This window comes from Ahaetulla prasina, chromosome 8 (assembly GCF_028640845.1).
Source record: "Ahaetulla prasina isolate Xishuangbanna chromosome 8, ASM2864084v1, whole genome shotgun sequence".
Lineage (NCBI taxonomy): Eukaryota > Metazoa > Chordata > Lepidosauria > Squamata > Colubridae > Ahaetulla > Ahaetulla prasina.
Genome location: NC_080546.1, coordinates 61,162,801 through 61,182,533, shown reverse-complemented (window position 1 = coordinate 61,182,533; position 19,733 = coordinate 61,162,801). Strand labels below are relative to the sequence as shown.

Here is a 19,733-nt window from a genome sequence, read left to right as displayed (position 1 = left end):
CACCTTGGATTATCAAGGGTGGTGGGGGAGCGGCAGGTTGAGGTCTCAGACCAGACTGTCTAGCAAGTTTTAATAAGCTGGTATGGAATACCGGGTGTATTTTCCCCAACATTCGAGGGAGCTTGAGTTGGACGGTAACGGGATTAATAATTTTTACAATGGGGAAAGGACCCAAAAATTTTGGACCGAATTTTCTGCTGGGTATCCTTAATCTTAGATACTTAGTAGACAAAAAGACTTTATCTCCAATGCGAAAAGGGGGTTGAAGGGAACGGTGTTTGTCAGCTTGGGCTTTGTAATTTCGAGCTGTCACAGCTAAGGCCTTTTTTGTGTTTTCCCAACCTTTCTTCAACGAATTCATCCAGTCCGTTAGGGAAACCGAAGTGGGGGGGTTGCACGGGGAGTTCAGGCATTGGAACGAAGTCCATGCCGCTGGTTACTTGAAAAGGGGTTAACCCCGTGCTGCTGTGTACGGCATTATTATATGCAACCTCTGCAAATAGTAACAAGTCGGACCAGTTTTCTTGTTGGTAATTTACGTAACACCATATGTATTGTTCCACCATCAAATTTAATTTTTCAGCCGCTCCGTTAGTCTCCGGATGGAATCCAGAACTAAGTCCTTGAGACGACCCAATGGACCGTAGGAACTCTCTCCAGAACTTGGCTGTGAATTGAACACCCCTGTCGGATATTATCCTTTTAGGGACTCCATGCAGTCTGTAGATGTGTTTGAGGAAGAGCTTTGCTAATTTTCTAGCTGATGGCAATCCGCTGCACGCAGTGAAGTGGGCCTGTTTAGAGAACAAGTCCACTACGGTCCATATCACTGTATTTCCTCCACTAGGTGGGAGTTCAACAATAAAATCCATGGCAATCTCTTCCCAGGGTCTGGTGGGTTCGGCTACGGGTTGTAGGAGTCCAGGGGGTTTCCCTGGTCTGGACTTCATGGTGGCGCAGGTAGCACAGCTCCTGACATAGTCTTCGACATCTGATTTCATTTTCGGCCACCAGAATTGTCTTCTAGCCAAGTGGAGAGTTTTTAAAAATCCAAAGTGACCTCCTAGGCGAGAGTCGTGGCTTCTCTGTAGTATTGGCAACCGCATAGCGACGGGTACATAAATTTTGGTGCCCTTCCAGGGTACCCCATCCCTCAAGGTGAAGTCTGGCAAGTTTTCTTTAAACCAAGCATCGTCAGTGAGTGCTGATTTTAAGTCCGCTAGCAGTTTATTTGGTGGGATGTTAGTACTGCGGCGTGATCGCGGTCGAGTAAGTGCTTGGCTGGCCGGTTCGCTATCGGCGATCATCGCATGTATCACGTCTTCGCGTTGGCTGTCAAATTGTGGTTTCCTAGATAGGGCGTCAGCCAGTAGATTTTGGTCGCCTGGGATGTATTTGAGGGTGAAATGGAAGCGCTTGAAAAACTGAGCCCATCGAACTTGTTTGGGAGAAAGCTGGTTTTTAAGTATTCGAGGTTTTTGTGGTCCGTCCACACCTCGAACGGTTCCTTTGCCCCTTCAAGGAAGTGTCTCCAGGAGAGGAGTGCCCAACGTACCGCAAAGGCTTCTTTTTCCCAAACTGCCCATCTGCGTTCAGTGTCGGTCAGTTTTTTAGATACGTACGCGCAGGGCATAAGGTTGTTCTCGGTATTCCGTTGTAATAAGACAGCGGCTACTGCTACATCACTTGCATCAGCTTGGACCACAAAAGGTTTATTTGGATCCAGGTGTTGAAGAATCGGTTCCATCGAGAAGAGGCGTTTCAGGTGTTCAAAGGAACGTTGGCAGTCCATTGTCCAAGGTAGGGGTTGGTTAGGTTTGGGTTTGGCGGGTAATGACCCAGTTTTTAGTAATTCTGTTAATGGTAGAGCTACTTCTGCGAAAGAAGGAATGAATTTGCGGTAAAAATTTGCGAATCCCAAGAAACTTTGAAGTTGCTTACGTGTGCGTGGCGGTTGCCAGTCCAAGACTGCTTTTACTTTGGCTGGGTCCATTTCGATACCTTTGTTTGATATCCGGTAACCTAGGTAGTCCAGGGATTCCTTATGGAATTCGCATTTGGAAAGTTTGACATATAGCTTGGCGTCTAGGAGCTTTTTAAGAACTTGTCTGACCAATTTGATGTGTTGTTCCATATTGTCTGTGTAGATAAGAATATCATCTAAGTAGACAAGAACCCCATTGTAGAGATGGGGGTGCAGGGTTTCATTAATTAGTTGCATAAAAACAGCTGGAGCCCCTTGGAGGCCAAAGGGCATGACACGGTATTGGAAACTACCCAAGGGGCAGTTGAAAGCCGTTTTCCATTCATCACTCTCCTTGATGCGGACCCGGTAATAGGCTTCCCTTAAATCCAATCTGGTGAAAATTTTGCCTTTTGATAGGTGGTTCAACAAATCGTGCATAAGTGGTAAAGGGTATGTGTTTTGTATGCAAATCGCATTGATATTTTTAAAGTCAATACATAATCTAAGCGAACCATCTTTCTTTTGTTTAAATAGCACAGGCGCAGCTACAACTCCTTACTCTTTACTAGCATGAGGAGACTGGCACACGATGAGTGCAATTCCAAAACTGAAGTTCCGGATTCTTTTCCCCAGTTATACAAACCCCAAGAGTCCCCTCCTTCCCCTCAGGGGAAAAATGTGGCAGCGTCTGGAAACCTAAAGTCTAATATGGTTTCCAGGCCTGACAGGCGTCCCCTCTTGGAAAAGAAGCTATATCCCAGGAAAGAAAACAAAGAGTCGATAAAGAAGAGTGTCAGTGGTCCACACTTCCCTTCTACCCCCCCCTCCCCTCTCCAAGAGGTTTCTTAGGTTTGTCAGGGAAAGTGTCGTGAAATTGTTTAATCAAATTGTCCTCATTTACTTTCCAACTTTTGACCCAAGTAGATTCAGATAATGGATATCCCTTCCAGTGGACTAAATATTGTAATTGACCTCTATATAGTCTAGAGTCAAGGATTTTCTTGATTTCATAGTGGGTTTCACCTTGGATTATCAAGGGTGGTGGGGGAGCGGCAGGTTGAGGTCTCAGACCAGACTGTCTAGCAGTCCTGCAATTAGGTCATCATCTTGAAACCGGTTGCGAAGCAGTGCCATAAATCCCTGAACATTGTTTAGTTCTGGTGCATGTTCATTGTATAGCTGAGCTATCCACTCTGAGGCTAGCCCCACATTCATACCATCTGAGATGGCGTTGATTAGGCTTCTTTCTGATGGGTATTGATGTCTATATTGTTCAACGTAAGCCTCAATTCTGCTGAGAAAGTAAGCCAGGTGGTGTGGATTCCCATCAAAGGTTGGTTTGAAAGGGGGAGGGGTTGGGGGAGGGGGTATTGGGGGGTTTAGCTCGCCTGCTTGCGGCTGAAGAGGGATTTGCGGGGGCGGGGGCGTTGCTGTTGTGGCTGGTTGTTGAGCTGTAAAGGGGGGTGGAATTCCCCCTGGCTGCTGAGAAGGAAGTCCTTGAAACGCTTCAGCTGATGAAACAAACATCGGCGTGGGGCCCCCAGGAAAGAAAGGTGCTGAACTGGCTGGTTGCCATTGGTATTGGATCCACCCTTGTCCAGGATAAAACGCCCAACCAGGAGGAATAGAAGCTGCTGAAGGCAGCGTAGGCCTCTGTTGGCGGGAAATGTCGATTGGAGGGGGGAGTTGCGATTCCCCCCAAGCTCCTGGTGCTGCCTGAACTCCCTGCCGTACGAAAGAGGGAAGGGAGGGTTGTCTACGTTCATCAGAACGGCTTCAAGCTTCAGTAATTTCTCTCTCTCTGGCGGGAGGGAAGGTGAATTTAGGCTGAGCTAAAGGCTCTCGAGGTAGGTGGGCTGAGCTTATGCGGGGCCTCACTTCCAGACGCTCAAAAGTTTCAGGGAGGTCTAATAGGGACTGGGATTTCAGGGGGTTTCTCAGGTCCCAATCCAGTGACTCTCCCGATTCTCCAGGTTTTACTGTCCTCCAGTGAGGTTGAGAAGAGGGAGGGGGCTCTCCATTCCGCCCCGGGGAAATGTTTTCTCCCGACTGGCAGCTTACCCATGAATCAGAGTCCTTGGGCCGTGCTCCAAGCTGACAAGCAGGCTCTACCACTTCGGGGCTTCGAGTCCTCTCCTCCGATGGGAAATAGGTGACTTCAATTAAATCGTCAGATTCATGTTCCGGTGCTCCTTCTACGCTTTCAACTTGCTGCTCTTCCATCTTCACTGGGTCTTTGCACCGCTGTGGAGGTTGCAGAGACTGGGGCCCAGCACCCCTCTAACGGGCCCCCTCTGAGAGGAGGAGAGGGTACCGTTAGCAAAAGAAAGTTATGAGTTTTGGAATAATGTCAAGGTTCCAGAAATACCTCTTCTGCGTAAAAGAAACTCAGAGACATTTCTTTTCCAGAGTTCTTTACTAGCATGAGGAGACTGGCACACGAGTGCAATTCCAAAACTGAAGTTCCGGATTCTTTTCCCCAGTTATACAAACCCCAAGAGTCCCACCCCCCTGACCCCTTTGATGGTCACATGGTCCCACGTTCTCCCAGTCCATTCGAATATCTTCTTGCCACTCTTCCTGCAGATGCGAACCCCATCCGACCTTGACCGTCTGAAGAATGTTACCATACCCCTCAGCCCCCCTTCTTCCCCTCAGGGGAAAAATGTGGCAGCGTCTGGAAACCTAAAGTCTAATATGGTTTTCAGGCCTGACACTAGACTTTTCATACGTACAATGCCCAGATATCCCACATGCAATAAATCTAATACATTTTCCCTTAAATGCAATGGGATAACAACTCTATCACCCCATAATAAACATCCCCCTTGCACAGACAATTCAGAACGTTTGGTCGCAAACTGTTTAAATTCCTCGCCCGTTGTAACGGGCCATCCCCTCTGCACCAAGCCAATTACAGTGCGGATAATAATGTCTTTAGTTGATGCCCTAGCCACTTCGGTGGAAGTGACAGGGCCAGTGTCCAAAGAGTTAATTAGCAGGATTGGGGTTCCCGGAGTCGAGTCTTGAATCGTGTCCGGCAAGGGGCACCTGCTTAAAGCGTCCGCATATCACAATTCCTTGCCCGGTTGGTGGGTCAGGTGGTATGAATATGCTGCCAGGAATATAGTCCAGCGGGTCAGTCTGGGAGACAGGGCAATCAGCGTAGGGCAGTCTCCTGCCAATAAGCCCAACAATGGCCGATGGTCAGTAACTATGTCAAAATGCCTCCCAAATAAATATTCGTAGAATTTTTTAACACACAAGACTATTGCTAAAGCTTCTCTATCTAATTGACTATAGTTCCTCTCAGCTCCCGATAAAATGCGGGAAAAGTATGTAGTGGGGGCTTCTGCCCCATTAGGGAGCTTGTGGCTGAGAACAGCTCCTACTCCATAGGGTGATGCATCACATACCAGGACGAGAGGCAAAGTCCCATTTTATTGAATTAATAGACTGTCACTAGACAGCAGCTTTTTTACAGATTCAAAAGCTGCTGCTTCAGTCCTGCCCCAAGTCCGCGGGGTATTTTTAGCGAGCAGTCTGGTTCAGCCATGGTTGCCTTGTCCTTTAAAAAGACTACATAAAAGTTCAAAAGTCCTAGAAAGGCTTGTAACTCCGCTTTGTTTTTTGGTGGGGGAGCATTCCGAATTGCCCGTACTTTGCTCTCTGTTGGATGAATACCCGCCTTATCTATTTGATATCCTAAAAATTTGACTGAGGGCATTCCAATTTGACACTTATTGAGCTTGACCTTAAGTCCAGCAGCTCTGAAAATGGACAGCATCCTTCGCAATTTTTCTCGTAGCTCTTCAATGTCACTAGCTGACACCAAAACATCGTCAAAATAGGGAACTACCCCTGGTAGGCCCTGCAATAACCGTTACATGAGGTTCTGAAACAGGGGCGACACTGACCCCAAACTGGAGTCTGGTGCACTTAAACGTACCCCTGTGTGTAACTATCGTCTGTGCCTCAGCTGTTTCGTTATCAACAGGCAACTGCTGATACGCCTGAGCCAAATCAAGCTTGGCAAAGATTTGCCCTGGTCCTAGCGAATGCAGCACTTGTTGTACTATGCGGACAGGGTATACGCTTTTCTGCAATGCCTTATTTAGTGTTGCCTTGTAATCGGCACAAATACGACAGATCCATCTGGTTTAACTGGTGTTACTATTGGTGTCTCCCACTTGGCGTGGTCAGTCGGAATTAAGATGCCCTGTTTAACTAGCTTGTCCAGTTCTTTATCAATTTTGGGTTTCAGGGCAAAAGGAACCCTCCTGGCCTTAAGCCGAATCGGAGCTATTTTTGGATTTAAATTAAATGAAATGGGGGTCCCCACATACTTGCCCAGGGTGTCCTGGAACACGTCTTCAGATTCCTGTAGCAGCTTCTCTCTCAGGTCGCCTCCGACACTGTAGACTCCGGTGATGCCCATTCCTAGGACCCGGAACCAATCGAGACCTAGCAAACTGGGCAAATGTCCATCTACGATGGTGACTGGTAGAGATTTCTTATATTGTCCATACTTGACTCAAACTGTGGTGGTGCCTCAAACAGGGATCCGGTTTCCCAGATAGTCCTGGACCCTTAGTCTCTGAGGTTTCAACTGACACTTCGTGACGCTTGGGAGGTTTTTGGTGATTGTATCCCAGGTCATGATGGTGATCGATGATCCAGTATCGACTTCCATTTTACACAGCACCCCTTCTATGCAGGCTCTTGTAAAAATCTTTTCCGGTTTTGTTGAGGCTTGGCCAACTCGTACTGTGGTGTGGTTGGACTTCGCACCCTTTTTGATTGAACCAATAGGTGGCCGTCTCGCAGAGCCGGGGTTCTGTTGATAGGCTGGTTTAAATTCGGCTCGGGACTTTTGGTGGCACGGCTGGAGAGCTCGACACACCTGTGCCAGGTGACTTTTTGGCTTCTTTAAAACAACAGTTCTGTTGCTGTTGATGGCCTCCGCAACTCGTGCACTCATCGTTGTCACTTCTTTCAGATTTCCCCATTTGGAAAACCTCTTCCTCACTTTTGCCATCACACTCGAACTGGATCTCCTCACTGTAGACTAGTGTCGCTTTAGCTGATGAACTCAGCGACGTTGGCTTTTGTAAAGTTTCAGCAGCTTTAGTGGAAAGTTCATGTGCTCTAGCTTCATCTAGGGCAATTGTGAGAGTCAGGTTATTTTTGACGAGGAGTCGCCTCTGCAACCGAATGTCCCGTACTCCACAGATAAGCTGCTCTAAGAGAGAATCCTCTAAGTCCCTATATTCGCAGTGGGTCACGGCTTTTCTCAATGCAGCCATGTAAACGCTGATCGATTTGCCCTCGCGGTGGACTCTCTGTCTGAGTTCATATCTCTGCACGAACTTCGATGGCACCGGGGCATAGTGCGCTCTGAGCGTCGTCTGTAACACTGGGCAGGGCACTGATTGGACAGGCGGTGGTTCTGATAACGATTCGGCGGTGTCAAATACTTCTGACCCGCAATGGCTCAAGAAGTATGCGTGCTTCCGATTGTCCGATACCCCTTGCAACTCGTTAGCCTCAAGGAAGCATTCGAAGCGAGCAATGTATGACTTCCACTTCTCTTTGGCTGAGTCAAATGGTGCTGGCAGCGTGTTGTTAGACATTTTGATCGTTCCTACGTGGCTGCTCTATAACTGGCTGGGTTCTAAACTATTTTCCGCTTCAGCTCTTTTTTCGGTCTCACTGCCAACCTCATCCCACCTTCGTTGCCAATGTTAAGTTCGGGCAATGAGGAGGCAGGAGACAGTCATTGGTGACAACAGCTCTTAAGTTTATTGTGAGAACCCAGCAAAAGCAACTAGCAAACAGTCCTCCTTATATAGTATTTTGGCTGAGGCATCAGCCAATCAGAAACATGCTTTTTCTCACCCAAATTTCTCTCCAATAATTCAAATACATAACAAATTGTCCTTTTAAAATTTATATGTACTGTTTAATTTAGATTTTTATTAGAATATATATATTTTTGTACAGTTTTTCTTGATTTTGCTGTTTAATTTCCCTTTGTAAAGCAAGTTATAAACAACTTTTTTTATCTTTATGAACCAGCCACTTTCAGACTTTAACCTTTTTGAAGTTTGTCCTTTTCCCTCCCAAGAAAATATGGTAACCGTAGTTACATTATTATGAAGTATAGATGACTGAAAGTATAAAGCTGAAAAGGAGTTTAAAGGTCACAGTCCAATCTCTTTTGGTTCCACTAGACTAGAGATTCTCTGACAGATGATTATCCAGACTCTGTTGCAAAACAACTCTGGTCAAAAAGAACTCATTGCTTCATGTAGTACTTGTTAGACTGTCTGACAGCTCATACCATCAAAGTTTCTCTACATGTTTAGTCTGAAGCTGTTTCCTTGTAGTTTTAATCTGTTGTTTCTGGTCCTACCCTCTGAATATAGATCCTTTCCCTCTTCTTTGTGAGAGAAAGGTATTTGAAGACGGGTTCCTTCTCTCTCCTCTAGGCAAATTAAGAGTGGATTCTGTCATCATTTCTCAAAGGTGTTGTTTTTTAAACCTCTTAATAATTCTCATAACTCTTCTAACCACTCTCCAATTTGTCATTTTTAGGCAGTTCTTGTATTTCAAGCAAAGTGTGACCAAAGATCTAACGAAGTAGAACATCTACTGCTCACCCATCCACCCCTTTTTTGGACTTTGTGTCCTTGTTAATTTAGTCAAAAATAACATTTGCCTTTTTAGCAACTGCATCATACTGCCGGATCATGTTTAGCATGGTTGATAGACATCTGGGTAGATATATCACTTGCATGTGTGCTACTGCCAACCCGCCATCCTCTAATTATGCCTACCATTTTTCTATGCAGATATATAACTTTTCTCCCTGTTAAATTCCACCCCCATTCGATTCAACCTATAGTTCATTTAGATCTTTTTTAATCCTTTCTCTTTCTCTTCACAAAAATACTTTGATTTTTTTGTTTTTTTCTCCCTCTCCTATTTTCTTATCCACCCCCAGCTCCCATAGCTTTCTTCCTTTGTTATCTGAATGGCACATGTTGTGGAAAAAAAATATCCTCAGCATTATTGCAATATGAAAAATACTTCCTGTAAGAGGAAAAATTGCTTGGAGATACCAATGCATTCTTATAATTTCCTGGCTTATCACTGCTTCTGGTTTCCTTAATACAAACATTTGTTGGAAGGCTCATCGTCAGATAACAAAAAAAATGGAAAGCAGGCATGAATATAGTTGTGGGTTTCATTATGCTAAGGCAGGAAAATTGGTATCAGAAATAGCATTGGAGCAGAATATTCTTACAATGGCTGTTCACTGGCTGAAGTGCCATTTTGACTTGATTAAAAATATAGCTCACTTTCAAAACACTATAATAAATTCTTTCCTATGGTCACAGCCTATCACAGAACAAAATTTATTTATTTTATTTATTTATTAATCATATTTATATACCGCCCTATCTCCCGAAGGACTCAGGGCGGTTTACAGGCACAATGAACCTAGATCAGTGATGGCTAACCTTTTTGGCACTGAGTGTCAAAAGCGTGTGTGTGTGAAAGCATGTGTGTAATGCACTGCGCACATGCCCCCCTGTGCACCCCGTGCATGCATGCGTGACCCCCCCACGTGACCCCCCAGCATGCACCCCGCCCGTTCATATGCACGCGTGACCCCCTTACTCACATGGACAGGCTGTTGGGGAGGCTTCACACCACTACATGTTTACTGGACCCATGTCCTTCCTGGCTGGTACTGGCCACTCAGGAGGTGACACAAGGCTGGCTCCAGAGGATTATCAACGCTTCTCTGTTGGAAGGGGTTTTCCCTGCCGCCTTGAAAGAGGCGGTGGTGAGACCCCTCCTCAAGAAGCCCTCCCTGGACCCAGCTATTTTGGGTAATTATCGTCCAGTCTCCAACCTTCGCTTTATTGCGAAGGTTGTAGAGAGTGCTGTGGCGCGACAGCTACCCCGATACCTGGATGAAGCCGTCTATCTAGACCCGTTCCAGTCCGGCTTCCGACCCGGGTACAGCACGGAGACAGCTTTGGTCGCATTGGTGGATGATCTCTGGAGGGCCAGGGACAGGGGTTATTCCTCTGCCCTGGTCCTATTAGACCTCTCAGCGGCTTTTGATACCATCGACCATGGTATCCTGCTGCGCCGGTTGGGGGGATTGGGAGTGGGAGGCACCGTATATCGGTGGTTCTCCTCCTATCTCTCTGACCGGTCGCAGACGGTGTTGACAGGGGGGCAGAGGTCGACCGCGAGGGACCTCACTTGTGGGGTGCCGCAGGGGTCGATTCTCTCGCCCCTTCTGTTCAACATCTATATGAAGCCGTTGGGTGAGATCATCAGTGGCTTTGGGGTGAGATACCAGCTGTACGCTGATGACACCCAGCTGTACTTCTCCACCCCAGGCCACCCCAATGAAGCTGTTGAAGTGCTGTCCGGTGTGTGGAAACCGTATGGGTCTGGATGGGGAGAAACAGGCTCAAGCTTAATCCCTCCAAGGCGGAGTGGCTGTGGATGCTGGCACCGATTCAGTCAGCTGCAGCTGCGGCTGACTGTTGAGGCGAGTTATTGGCCCCAAAGGATAGGGTGCGCAACTTAGGTGTCCTCCTGGATGAGCGGCTGTCGTTTGAAGATCATTTGACGGCCGCTCCAGGAGGCCTTCTACCAGGTTCGCCTGGTTCGGCAGTTGCGCCTTCCTTGATCGGGATGCCTTGTGCACGGTCACTCATGCGCCTGCTACCTCTCGCTTGGATTATTGTAATGCTCTCTACATGGGGCCCCGCTTGAAGTGCACTCGGAGGCTTCAGTTAGTCCAGAATGCAGCTGCGCGGGTGATAGAGGGAGCTCCGCGTAGCTCCCATATAACACCGCTCCTGCGCAGACTGCACTGGCTGCCTGTGGCCTTTCGAGTGCGCTTTAAGGTGCTGGTTACGACCTTTAAAGCGCTCCATGGCTTAGGGCCTGGTTACTTACGGGACCGCCTGCTGTTACCACATGCCTCCCACCGACCCGTACGCTCTCACAGAGAGGGACTTCTCAGGGTGCCGTCCGCCAAGCAATGTCGGCTGGCGGCCCCCAGGGGAAGGTCCTTCTCTGTGGGGGCTCCCACACTCTGGAACGAACTTCCCCTGGGTTTACGCCAAATACCTGACCTTCGGACATTTCGTCGCGAACTGAAGACATATCTTTTTATTCGCGCGGGGCTGTCTTAAATTGAATTTCATCAAATTTTTAAAATTCTTATTAACTAATTTTAATTGGGGTTTTAGCTCACTGTATATTTTAATTTTCAGGCCAATTTTAAAATAAGTTTTTTAATTGCATTTTAAATTATATATTGTACTGTCTGTTTTATTTTTGCCTGTACACCGCCCTGAGTCCTTCGGGAGAAGGGCGGGATAGAAATCAAATAAATAAATAATTAATAAATAAATATATTATTTTCTTTCACTTCAGATTGTTATTAACAGATATGGCCTGGAAAGGATGATAATATGGGTACATGAAGTTTTATGGGGAGTTTGTTAATTAAATGATCATCACATAACTCAACTATATTGCTTTTAATCTGTGATCTTTACAAAATTTATTATCAAAGGCTCTGCTTTGGGGGAATCAACAGACATTTGATTATTATTTTTAAAATACAGGGAACATAGCATACCACAACTATAGTACCGTATATACTCGAGTATAAGCCGATCCGAATATAAGCCGAGGCACCTAATTTTACCACAAAAAACTGGGAAAAACTATTGACTCGAGTATAAGCCGAGGGTGGGAAATGAGGCAGCTACTGGTCAATGTAAAAAATAAAGATAGAGCCAAGTAAAATAACATGAATATTTATTTGAACGAAAAACAATAAAAGTGCAAAAGGGGGAAGGAGGATTCCCAGCTTTAGAAAATTTAGAACTACGCCGCCTTTGGTATGACCTGAGCATAGCTCATAAAATTATCTGCTACAATGTACTTCCTATCAATGACTACTTCAGCTTCAACCACAACAATACACGAGAACACAATAGATTCAAACTTAAAAGTGAACCTCACCAATCTAGATTGCAGAAAATGTGACTTCAGTAACAGAGTTGTTAATGCCTGGAATGTGCTACCTGACTCTGGTCTCTTCCCAAAATCCCCAAAGCCTTAACCAAAGACTATCTAGTATTGACCTCACCCCATTCCTAAGAGGTCTGTAAGGCGTGCATAAGAGCACCAGCGTGCCTACCGTCCCTGTCCTAATGTTCCCTTTAGTTGTATTCCTTTTATGTATTCAATTCATGCTTATATTTATATAATTATTTAATATGTATTTGACAAAATAAAATGAATGAATGAATGAATAGAATAGAATAGAATAGAATTTTTATTGGCTAAGTGTGATTGGACACACAAGGAATGAATGAATGAATGAATGAGTGAGTGAGTTACTTCAACAACATTGTCTCACAGAAATTGACAATACAACTGCAAGCATGAAAATGAGTCCTCCTTTAGCTTCCAAGGGACCAGGGTGCCTCTGAAGGTCAGTGCTCTAAGCACTAAGAACCCAGCACAAATCTAAGCCTGTATGCACACCAATAGTGAAAATACCCTGCACAGTGTCTCTTGGCAGAGAAGGTTAATTTTCATAGACGTTGGGGTGGCTCTTTTTTTTTTTTTTTTGGCAGGGCAATAAGGGTCTCTAATATCATTAAACCCAAGTGTGAGGAAAAAGACAGCAGCTAAAATGTTAAGGCCAGTTGTGTGACCTTCTCCAATACAGTTGGCCTGGCTGTTTGCCAAAACTTAAAACACCCTCCCATCCCCCCCTCCCTGCTAAAGCTTCTTTCTTAAAACAATTGTGGTCTTTGCCTTTCATGTCGCTCAACCTTTCACCTGCCAGGTTCCTAGCCCTTCACCCTTGACCCACTGCTGTGTTTGCTTAGCATTGTGCCAATCGACTTTAGAAGTCTGTGTGTGTGTGTGTGTGTGTGAGAGAGAGAGAGAGAGAGAGAGAGAGAGGGAGGGAGGGAGGGAGGGAGTGCAAAAGGGGGAAGGAGGATTCCCAGCTCTAAACAAAGGGAAATCCCGGAATGCCAGCGCGAAAGGCGGTGCTCGCGTTCCTCCTCCCTTGCTCAAAAGCCCCAATAACCTTCACCAGCAAGGCAGACCCCCACGGGAAGGAAGGGGACGGGCTGACTCACCGAGCATCTGGCTGAAGAGCAGCTGCTCCAGGTCGCCCAGCACGGTGAAGCACGGAGGGAGAAGAAAGAATGAAAGAAGGGGAGGAACGGCCCCTCCTTTCTCTCTCTCTCTCTCTTCCAGCGCCGCGGAAGAGAAGGGGACTGGGCACACAGGCGCGCACACACACGCCCAGCTTCTGAAGCACGGAGGGAGAAGAAAGAATGAAAGAAGGGGAGGAACGGCCCCTCCTTTCTCTCTCTCTCTCTCTCTTCCAACGGGAAAACGCTCTTTCGCTTGCGGGGGAGAGGAGGGAGGGAGGGAGGGAGGTTGGCTTATTCAACCCTTCCCGGCTAGCCATCCAGCCCTTCCCAGGAGAAGGCGAGGAGTTTTGGGCGAGCGACCTTTTTGCTAGAAAGCGGCAGCGGCTGCCCCGACACCACCAGTTGGGGCGGGAGCCGGGTGAGCCGCAGTAACTCCCGCCAGGCTATGCATTGGCGCGGGGAAGCCCTGGCGGTGCAGTCCTTCTCGGCTGAGGGAGGGAGGGTTTCGCCTGGCTTCGCCGCCGCGAGCCACCCAAAGGCCAGAAGAAAGGTCATTCCATCGAGTAATGGGCGAAGGCTCCTTCCTCTCCCGCCTTACCCATGCTGTGCGAGCCCGGCTGGGCTGCAACCCCGCCGCCGCCGCTCCTTCCTCAGCCTCCGGGGCTCGCGCTCTAGCAGCCGCCAAGCTCAGGCGGACTCGGCAGCTCCCCATCAGCACTCGCACGGCGCGATTCGGGCAGGAGGAGTCGGGCTCGCTCCGTGGCGGTGGCGCCTCCGCCGCCGCCGCCACCGCCACCACCACGGAGCGAGCCCGACTCCTCCTGCCCGAATCGCGCCGTGCGAGTGCTGATGGGGAGCTGCCGAGTCCGGCCTGAGCTTGGCGGCTGCTAGAGCGCGAGGCCCGGGAGGCTGAGGAAGGAGCGGCGGCGGCGGGGTTGCAGCCCAGCCGGGCTCGCACAGCATGGGTAAGGCGGGAGAGGAAGGAGCCTTCGCTCCATTACTCCGATGGAATGACCTTTTCTTCTGGCCTTTGGGTGGCTCTCGCGGCGGCAGCTCATGTCAGGGAAACCCTCCCTCAGCCGAGAAGGCTGGCGGCTCCCCTGCCCAGCCCTCTCACTGCACCACCAGGGCTTCCCCGCGCCAATGCACAGCCCGCCAAGTTTGCGCCGTCCGCCCACCAGACACGGGAATGGGGGCCGGCCTGGGGGCGACAAATCCCGCGAGACCTCGGCGGGCCCGCTCCCCATCCCTCCCATGGGAGTCCGTTCGGTACCCCCTCCTGTGCGGGGTTCCCGAAGACGTAGACTCGAGTATAAGCCGAGGGGGCGCTTTTCAGCACAAAAAACGTGCTGAAAAACTCGGCTTATACTCGAGTATATACGGTATTTAGTTTATTTATGCTTTATGGATCTTTCTAGTAATAAAGTTTAGCTTGTGAAATCTGGTCAAATTCTTTATACAGTATTTTAAGTCAACGTCACATAAAATTGCCTTCCTATTCAAAAAACTGTTTTTAAGTAAGACCAACTCTGGCTTTGAGAAAGCCCTTATTTAAATATCTGGTGGTGGGCCTCTCTTCCACTGATGAGTCTTGTTGGACTTGTTTAATGGTAATGGTCAACAATTTATTTAGCAGAATTATGTTTCATGTTTTTAGCAACCGTTAACTTCTTGGGACTCTTCTTAACTGTCAAATGGTAAATTTTTGTGGCTTGTTGCAATAATTTCTTAATATCTTAGCTGGGTTATGTGGTGAGAGCAAATAACCAGAATGGTCCTAAAGCAAGTTCCATACAGCATTCTTTATGACAATTTGTTTATTTGTCATGTTTATACTTGCCATAACCATAAGACACTCCCTTTTTTTAATTATTTGAATCAGTGGTGAGCTCCAAATTTTTTAATAACCGGTTCTCTGCCTTAATGACTGGCTAGGTGGGGGTCATGTGACTGAGTGGGCATGGCCAACTCTACATTACTTGTGTGGGTAGTACCTGTATGGACAGGAAGGGTTGGGGAGGGAATCCACAGGTCTCGGGGGTGGGGTGGGGGCAAGAGGAAAGAAAGATCTAACCTGTTTGTGTGTTCGTGTGTGTGTGTGAGAGAGAGAGAGAGAGAGAGAGAGTGCATTAAGCTAGACCAGGAAAGTTGGCTGCGAGAAGAGAAGCCGGGTAAGCAGGACCCAGATGCTTCCCTGGTCAGAAGCAGCAACCTTGCACTGTCCCCTCTCTACTAGCCCCCTTCTTTGCACGGGATCACTCAGCAGTGGAGAGGGAGAAGTGGGCAGAAGTGGCAGCTAGCATTGAGGGGAGAGTGCCACACAGAAATGGGAGCACACAGAAATGTCACCCCCTTCTCCCTCTCCGCTGCTAGGCAAACTCGTGTGAAGAAGGGGGCTAGCAGAGAGGGGACGAGTGTGAGGTTGCTGCTTCTGGGACAAGGGGACCCAGGACACATCTGGGGCTGGTTCACCCGGCTTCTCTTCCTCTTGCAGCCAACTTTTCTGGGCTGTTTTCAACCTGTTTTTTGGGCCTATTTCAGGCCTTTTTTGGGGCTGTTTTCAGGGCCGATTTTGGCTGGGAAAATGCCTTTTTGGGGGGTGTTTTCAGGCCAATTTTGGCCGGAAAAACGGCCTGAAAAAGGCCTGTTTGGGGCATTTTTGAGCCATTTTCAGGCCATTTTTGGCTGGAAAAATGGCCGGAAAATGGCATGTTTTGGGGGCAGTTTCAGGCCGTTTTCAGGCCAATTTTTGGACTGATTTTGCCAGGAAATATGGCCTGAAAACAGCCTGAAAAATGGGTGGGGGCGGGGCCAGCCTGTGGTCTGATTTGCCGGTTCTCCGAACAAACCGGTCTGAACTGGCAGCAGCCCACCTGTGATTTGAATCCTTGCTCCTTTCCTGAGGTTAAGATTCTCTTCTTCTTTTACTGGACTGCTGTGTTGGGATAACATAATTATTTTTGTTGTGTACATGTTGGAATTACTTGACTGCCATCTCTTGGTCTTTCCCCCACTCCAGATGCTAGAAATCATCTGAGTGGAATCTTCATAGGCCAGATGCTGGCATCAGTTTCTGGGTCATGCATTCCCACATTACATTCTCTGTCTTGAATTCTTTAATTTTCTTTGCATGTTCTCTTTTACTGTGGTTTAGCATGACATCCACTCTAAAGCTGACTTGTGTCTCATTTAATGACATGAGGTAGTCAGCAATAGAATTGTAACACCAGTTTAGTTTATTTCAGGTCTAAGTTATCCTTTCTACAACAGCAGTCACCAACTGGTGGTCCATGGACCACTGGTGGTCCGTGAGAAAGTTTTGGTGGTCCCCAGAAAAATTATTTGCATTTTTTTATATTGCACTAAATCAGGAGTCCTCGAACTACGGCCCTGAGACAGATACGTGCAGTGAACGTTTGTGTTGCTACAGAGGGTCTCCCGCTTTGGGATCTTTTTGTGTGGGTCGGAGAGGGGCAGAAATTCCGACTTGAGGTCTGCTTCAGCCTCCTGGTGTGGGGCTTTGGGCGAAGGTGGAGGAAAGGGCCACTGGTGGCGAAGAGCCGGAAGACCTTGTTCCAGTGGGACTTCATCATGGTCTGGAACTAGCTGACCATTTCAGCCCACTGAGCCACCAGGCGCTGGTACCTGGCCTTCCACTCCCGCAGGTCTTCCCTCTGCTTGGAAAGCCTATGCTTGTAGTCCTCAGTGAGGTGCTTCTGCTGAGCCTCCTCGCTCAATCCAATTTGAACTGAACCAGCTGTTTTGCCAATTCTTTCTCGTGGTGGCTGCTTAGCTCCAGCCACTGCTTCCTGTTGGGGCTCTAAGGAGCCCAGGCGGGCAGGCGAGGAGTAGGGAGTAGAGGCTGGCAAGGTGCCCCTCAACATGAGTGACATTTAGTTGGCCACGCCCACCCAATCACATGAACACCTTGCCATGCCCACCCAGCCGGTCATTAGGCAGATCATATTAGTGATCCCCGGGATTTAAAATTATAAATTTAGTGTTCCCTGAGATCCGGAAGGTTGGTGACCCCTGTTCTAGAAGGCTGATTAACTCAGATATCAAACCATATTTGCGAAGTTGGTTTGAAAAAAACCTAGTGGTAAAATTGTTGCTTGCTATTAAATTTGTATTCACATAAAGCACATGAAAGATTTTGGGTTGATTTCAAGAGTTTGTTGTATTATGAACACAGATTGAATAAACAAAGTTGTGAAACTATGTAAAATGGAAATAAAAATGAAGAGTCATCATGATCTATAAAGGTAGTCCCCAACTTATGACCATTCATTCAGTGACTGTTCAAAGTTACTGTGGCAGTCTTCAAAGTTACAATCATTGTAGCAGTCATGTGAACAAAATTTGGGCCTGTAGCAGCCCACCCATACTTACAATCACATGGTTACTTCAACTCCCCTCTCTTTCTTCTCATCTGTATATCCTTTTGATCTCCCTACTTGACCTTTGCTTTCTTCCCAACACCTGCTTTGCTCACAAGACCTGCGGAAGATGACTTTCATGTGTCCAGCAGCTTCCTTGCAAAAGGACAGGGCAGGCCCACCTCTTCAGCAGTGGGAGCAAGAAGACAACAAAGTTTAGCTGGGGTGGCAGAGCACAGGGAAGCAGGGGCCTTAAAGTGTAGAGTGATGAGGGTGGCTGGGACTGGGACTTACTGCCCACACCTGCAAAGTATGAATAGAAGTCAAAGCTTCTGTTCTCTAAACAACTCACCAGAGAAGATACAAGAAAAGATTTGTTGATCTAGTGTTTATAGTTTAGCATTCTGTTAGTGGCCAATGTGCATAGAAAACGAATAGGCTATGCTCATCTCTAAAAACTAAAATTATAAATGTTATTTCATTATAGAAACAAATATCAGAAAAACCCAAGCAGCCAGATTCTTGGTTTAGAATATTTGCTGAATCTAAACAGCCACAAAGAAGTAAACAAAAAGTAAGGGACACGTTTTCTTTTTTTAAAAAAAATCCACATATCTATGTTTCTTAAAACTAAATCTACCATTAAAACAACCTAATTATGTTCAAGTATATGTAGGCATCCTTTTAGTATTTTATTTCATTTTTAATATGGAAAGTCATTTAAGCTAATGTATACCAGTGAAACACCATTACTGTTGTGAAAAGTACTACTTGATGCTTGTTTTTTAATCTGAAGGTTTTATTCAAAATCCAATCCCTTGTTTAAATGGCAGTTATAAAACTGTTCTTTAAAGAAAAAATAAATAAAACCTTCTGTGGATAGGTTGACATTTTACTTTTGATATGTAATTTCTCAGAGTCTGCTGGGACAAATGTGGAAAAACTTATGAAGAAGCAGCTCAAATCTATGTTCTACTTCCAGTATACTAATTATGCTTATGTTTTGGATAAATTATGTTTTCAATGTCTGTGTAAGACAAAAATGGCATATCTATTCCTTAACCTCCTGTCAGAATTTTTTTTTTCAATGTACTCTCTGTCTTTTTCTTTTATTAATATAGGGATCCTTTAAGAATTCAGCAGTTACAGAACCAAATCCGACTGGAAAAAGAAGCAGACCAGTGGTGTCATCAGAAGCAAGCTAGTTTCCTCCAGAATCTTCCCTTGTCCCCAACTTTTCTCCCTCCATCTTCATTCCAAGAACTTGAGTCCAGCCACTGTCCTTCTCCTGTGCAAATGAGTGTTCTCAATTCTCATTCTGCTCCTGCCATGCAGACATCCAGTTCTTTCAACTATGCCCGTCCTAAACAATTTATTGCTGCACAAAATATTAGCCCTGCTTCAAGCTACGTAACACAGCCATCTGGCTCTTCCACATCTAATCTTCCATCCCCAATGTCTCCAGCTGCTTCTCAGAAGCAGTTTGGTAAAACATCTGCCCTCCCTTTTTCTCAGACATTTGTTCCTGAGGAAGGGTATCCATGGTCTCCTTCCCCACCTCCTCCCCCTCCCCCTGTTTTTAGTCCTTCATCTACTTTTTCAGTGGCAGATTCCTTTCCACTACCACCACCTCCACCTCCTCTCCCAGCTTCTGTTCCCTCGCCTTCCCACAGTTTTTCTCCAACATCCAGATTGTCCAGCTCTAGTCAATCTCCATCAGCCTTTCTCTGCTCCATGCTACCATCTCAGCCACCTCCACTGCCAGTTAATGCACTAGGACTTCCCAAAAGTGCTACACCATCGTAAGTATGAACATTTGGTGAATTTCTCAAAAACAGTTTTTCTTATTTATTCTTAATTTTGAAAGGCATGAATTTATTGTATGTATAAAACCTAAATAATTGTATATTTTACAGTAGAAGAGTGGGGAATGTTTTTCATAATTTTTCATTAGGAAAATTCTACTGTTGATTTACAAGATTGATAACAAATGATACTTTTCTTATACAGGCCTGATTTTATCTCATTCTCAATTATCCAAAATATAATAGTCAAGATTTCTAATAATTTAATATTCTGTATCTTGTGCATCAGGAATCTATATGCAAGTTTCATTTGAAGGGACAGAAACGTTTATTATTGCGAACTGAGTTCTTTGAT

At 46.5% G+C, this 19,733-nt stretch overlaps 1 protein-coding gene across 9 annotated transcripts in view; it reads left to right on the top strand.

Annotated features, from left to right (window-relative positions):
• PALLD (palladin, cytoskeletal associated protein) overlaps positions 1 to 19,733 on the top strand; it is a 567,705-nt gene that overhangs the window by 489,896 nt on the left and 58,076 nt on the right. For 5 of the 9 annotated variants that reach the window (XM_058192526.1, XM_058192524.1, XM_058192525.1 and 2 more), the window contains one exon: positions 18,695 to 19,375. In XM_058192526.1, the coding sequence (XP_058048509.1) occupies positions 18,695 to 19,375 (681 nt within the window). Of the gene's footprint in view, positions 1 to 18,060; positions 18,148 to 18,694; positions 19,376 to 19,733 lie in introns of all 9 variants that reach the window. The other 4 variants (XM_058192521.1, XM_058192522.1, XM_058192520.1 and 1 more) reach the window with 1 other exon arrangement.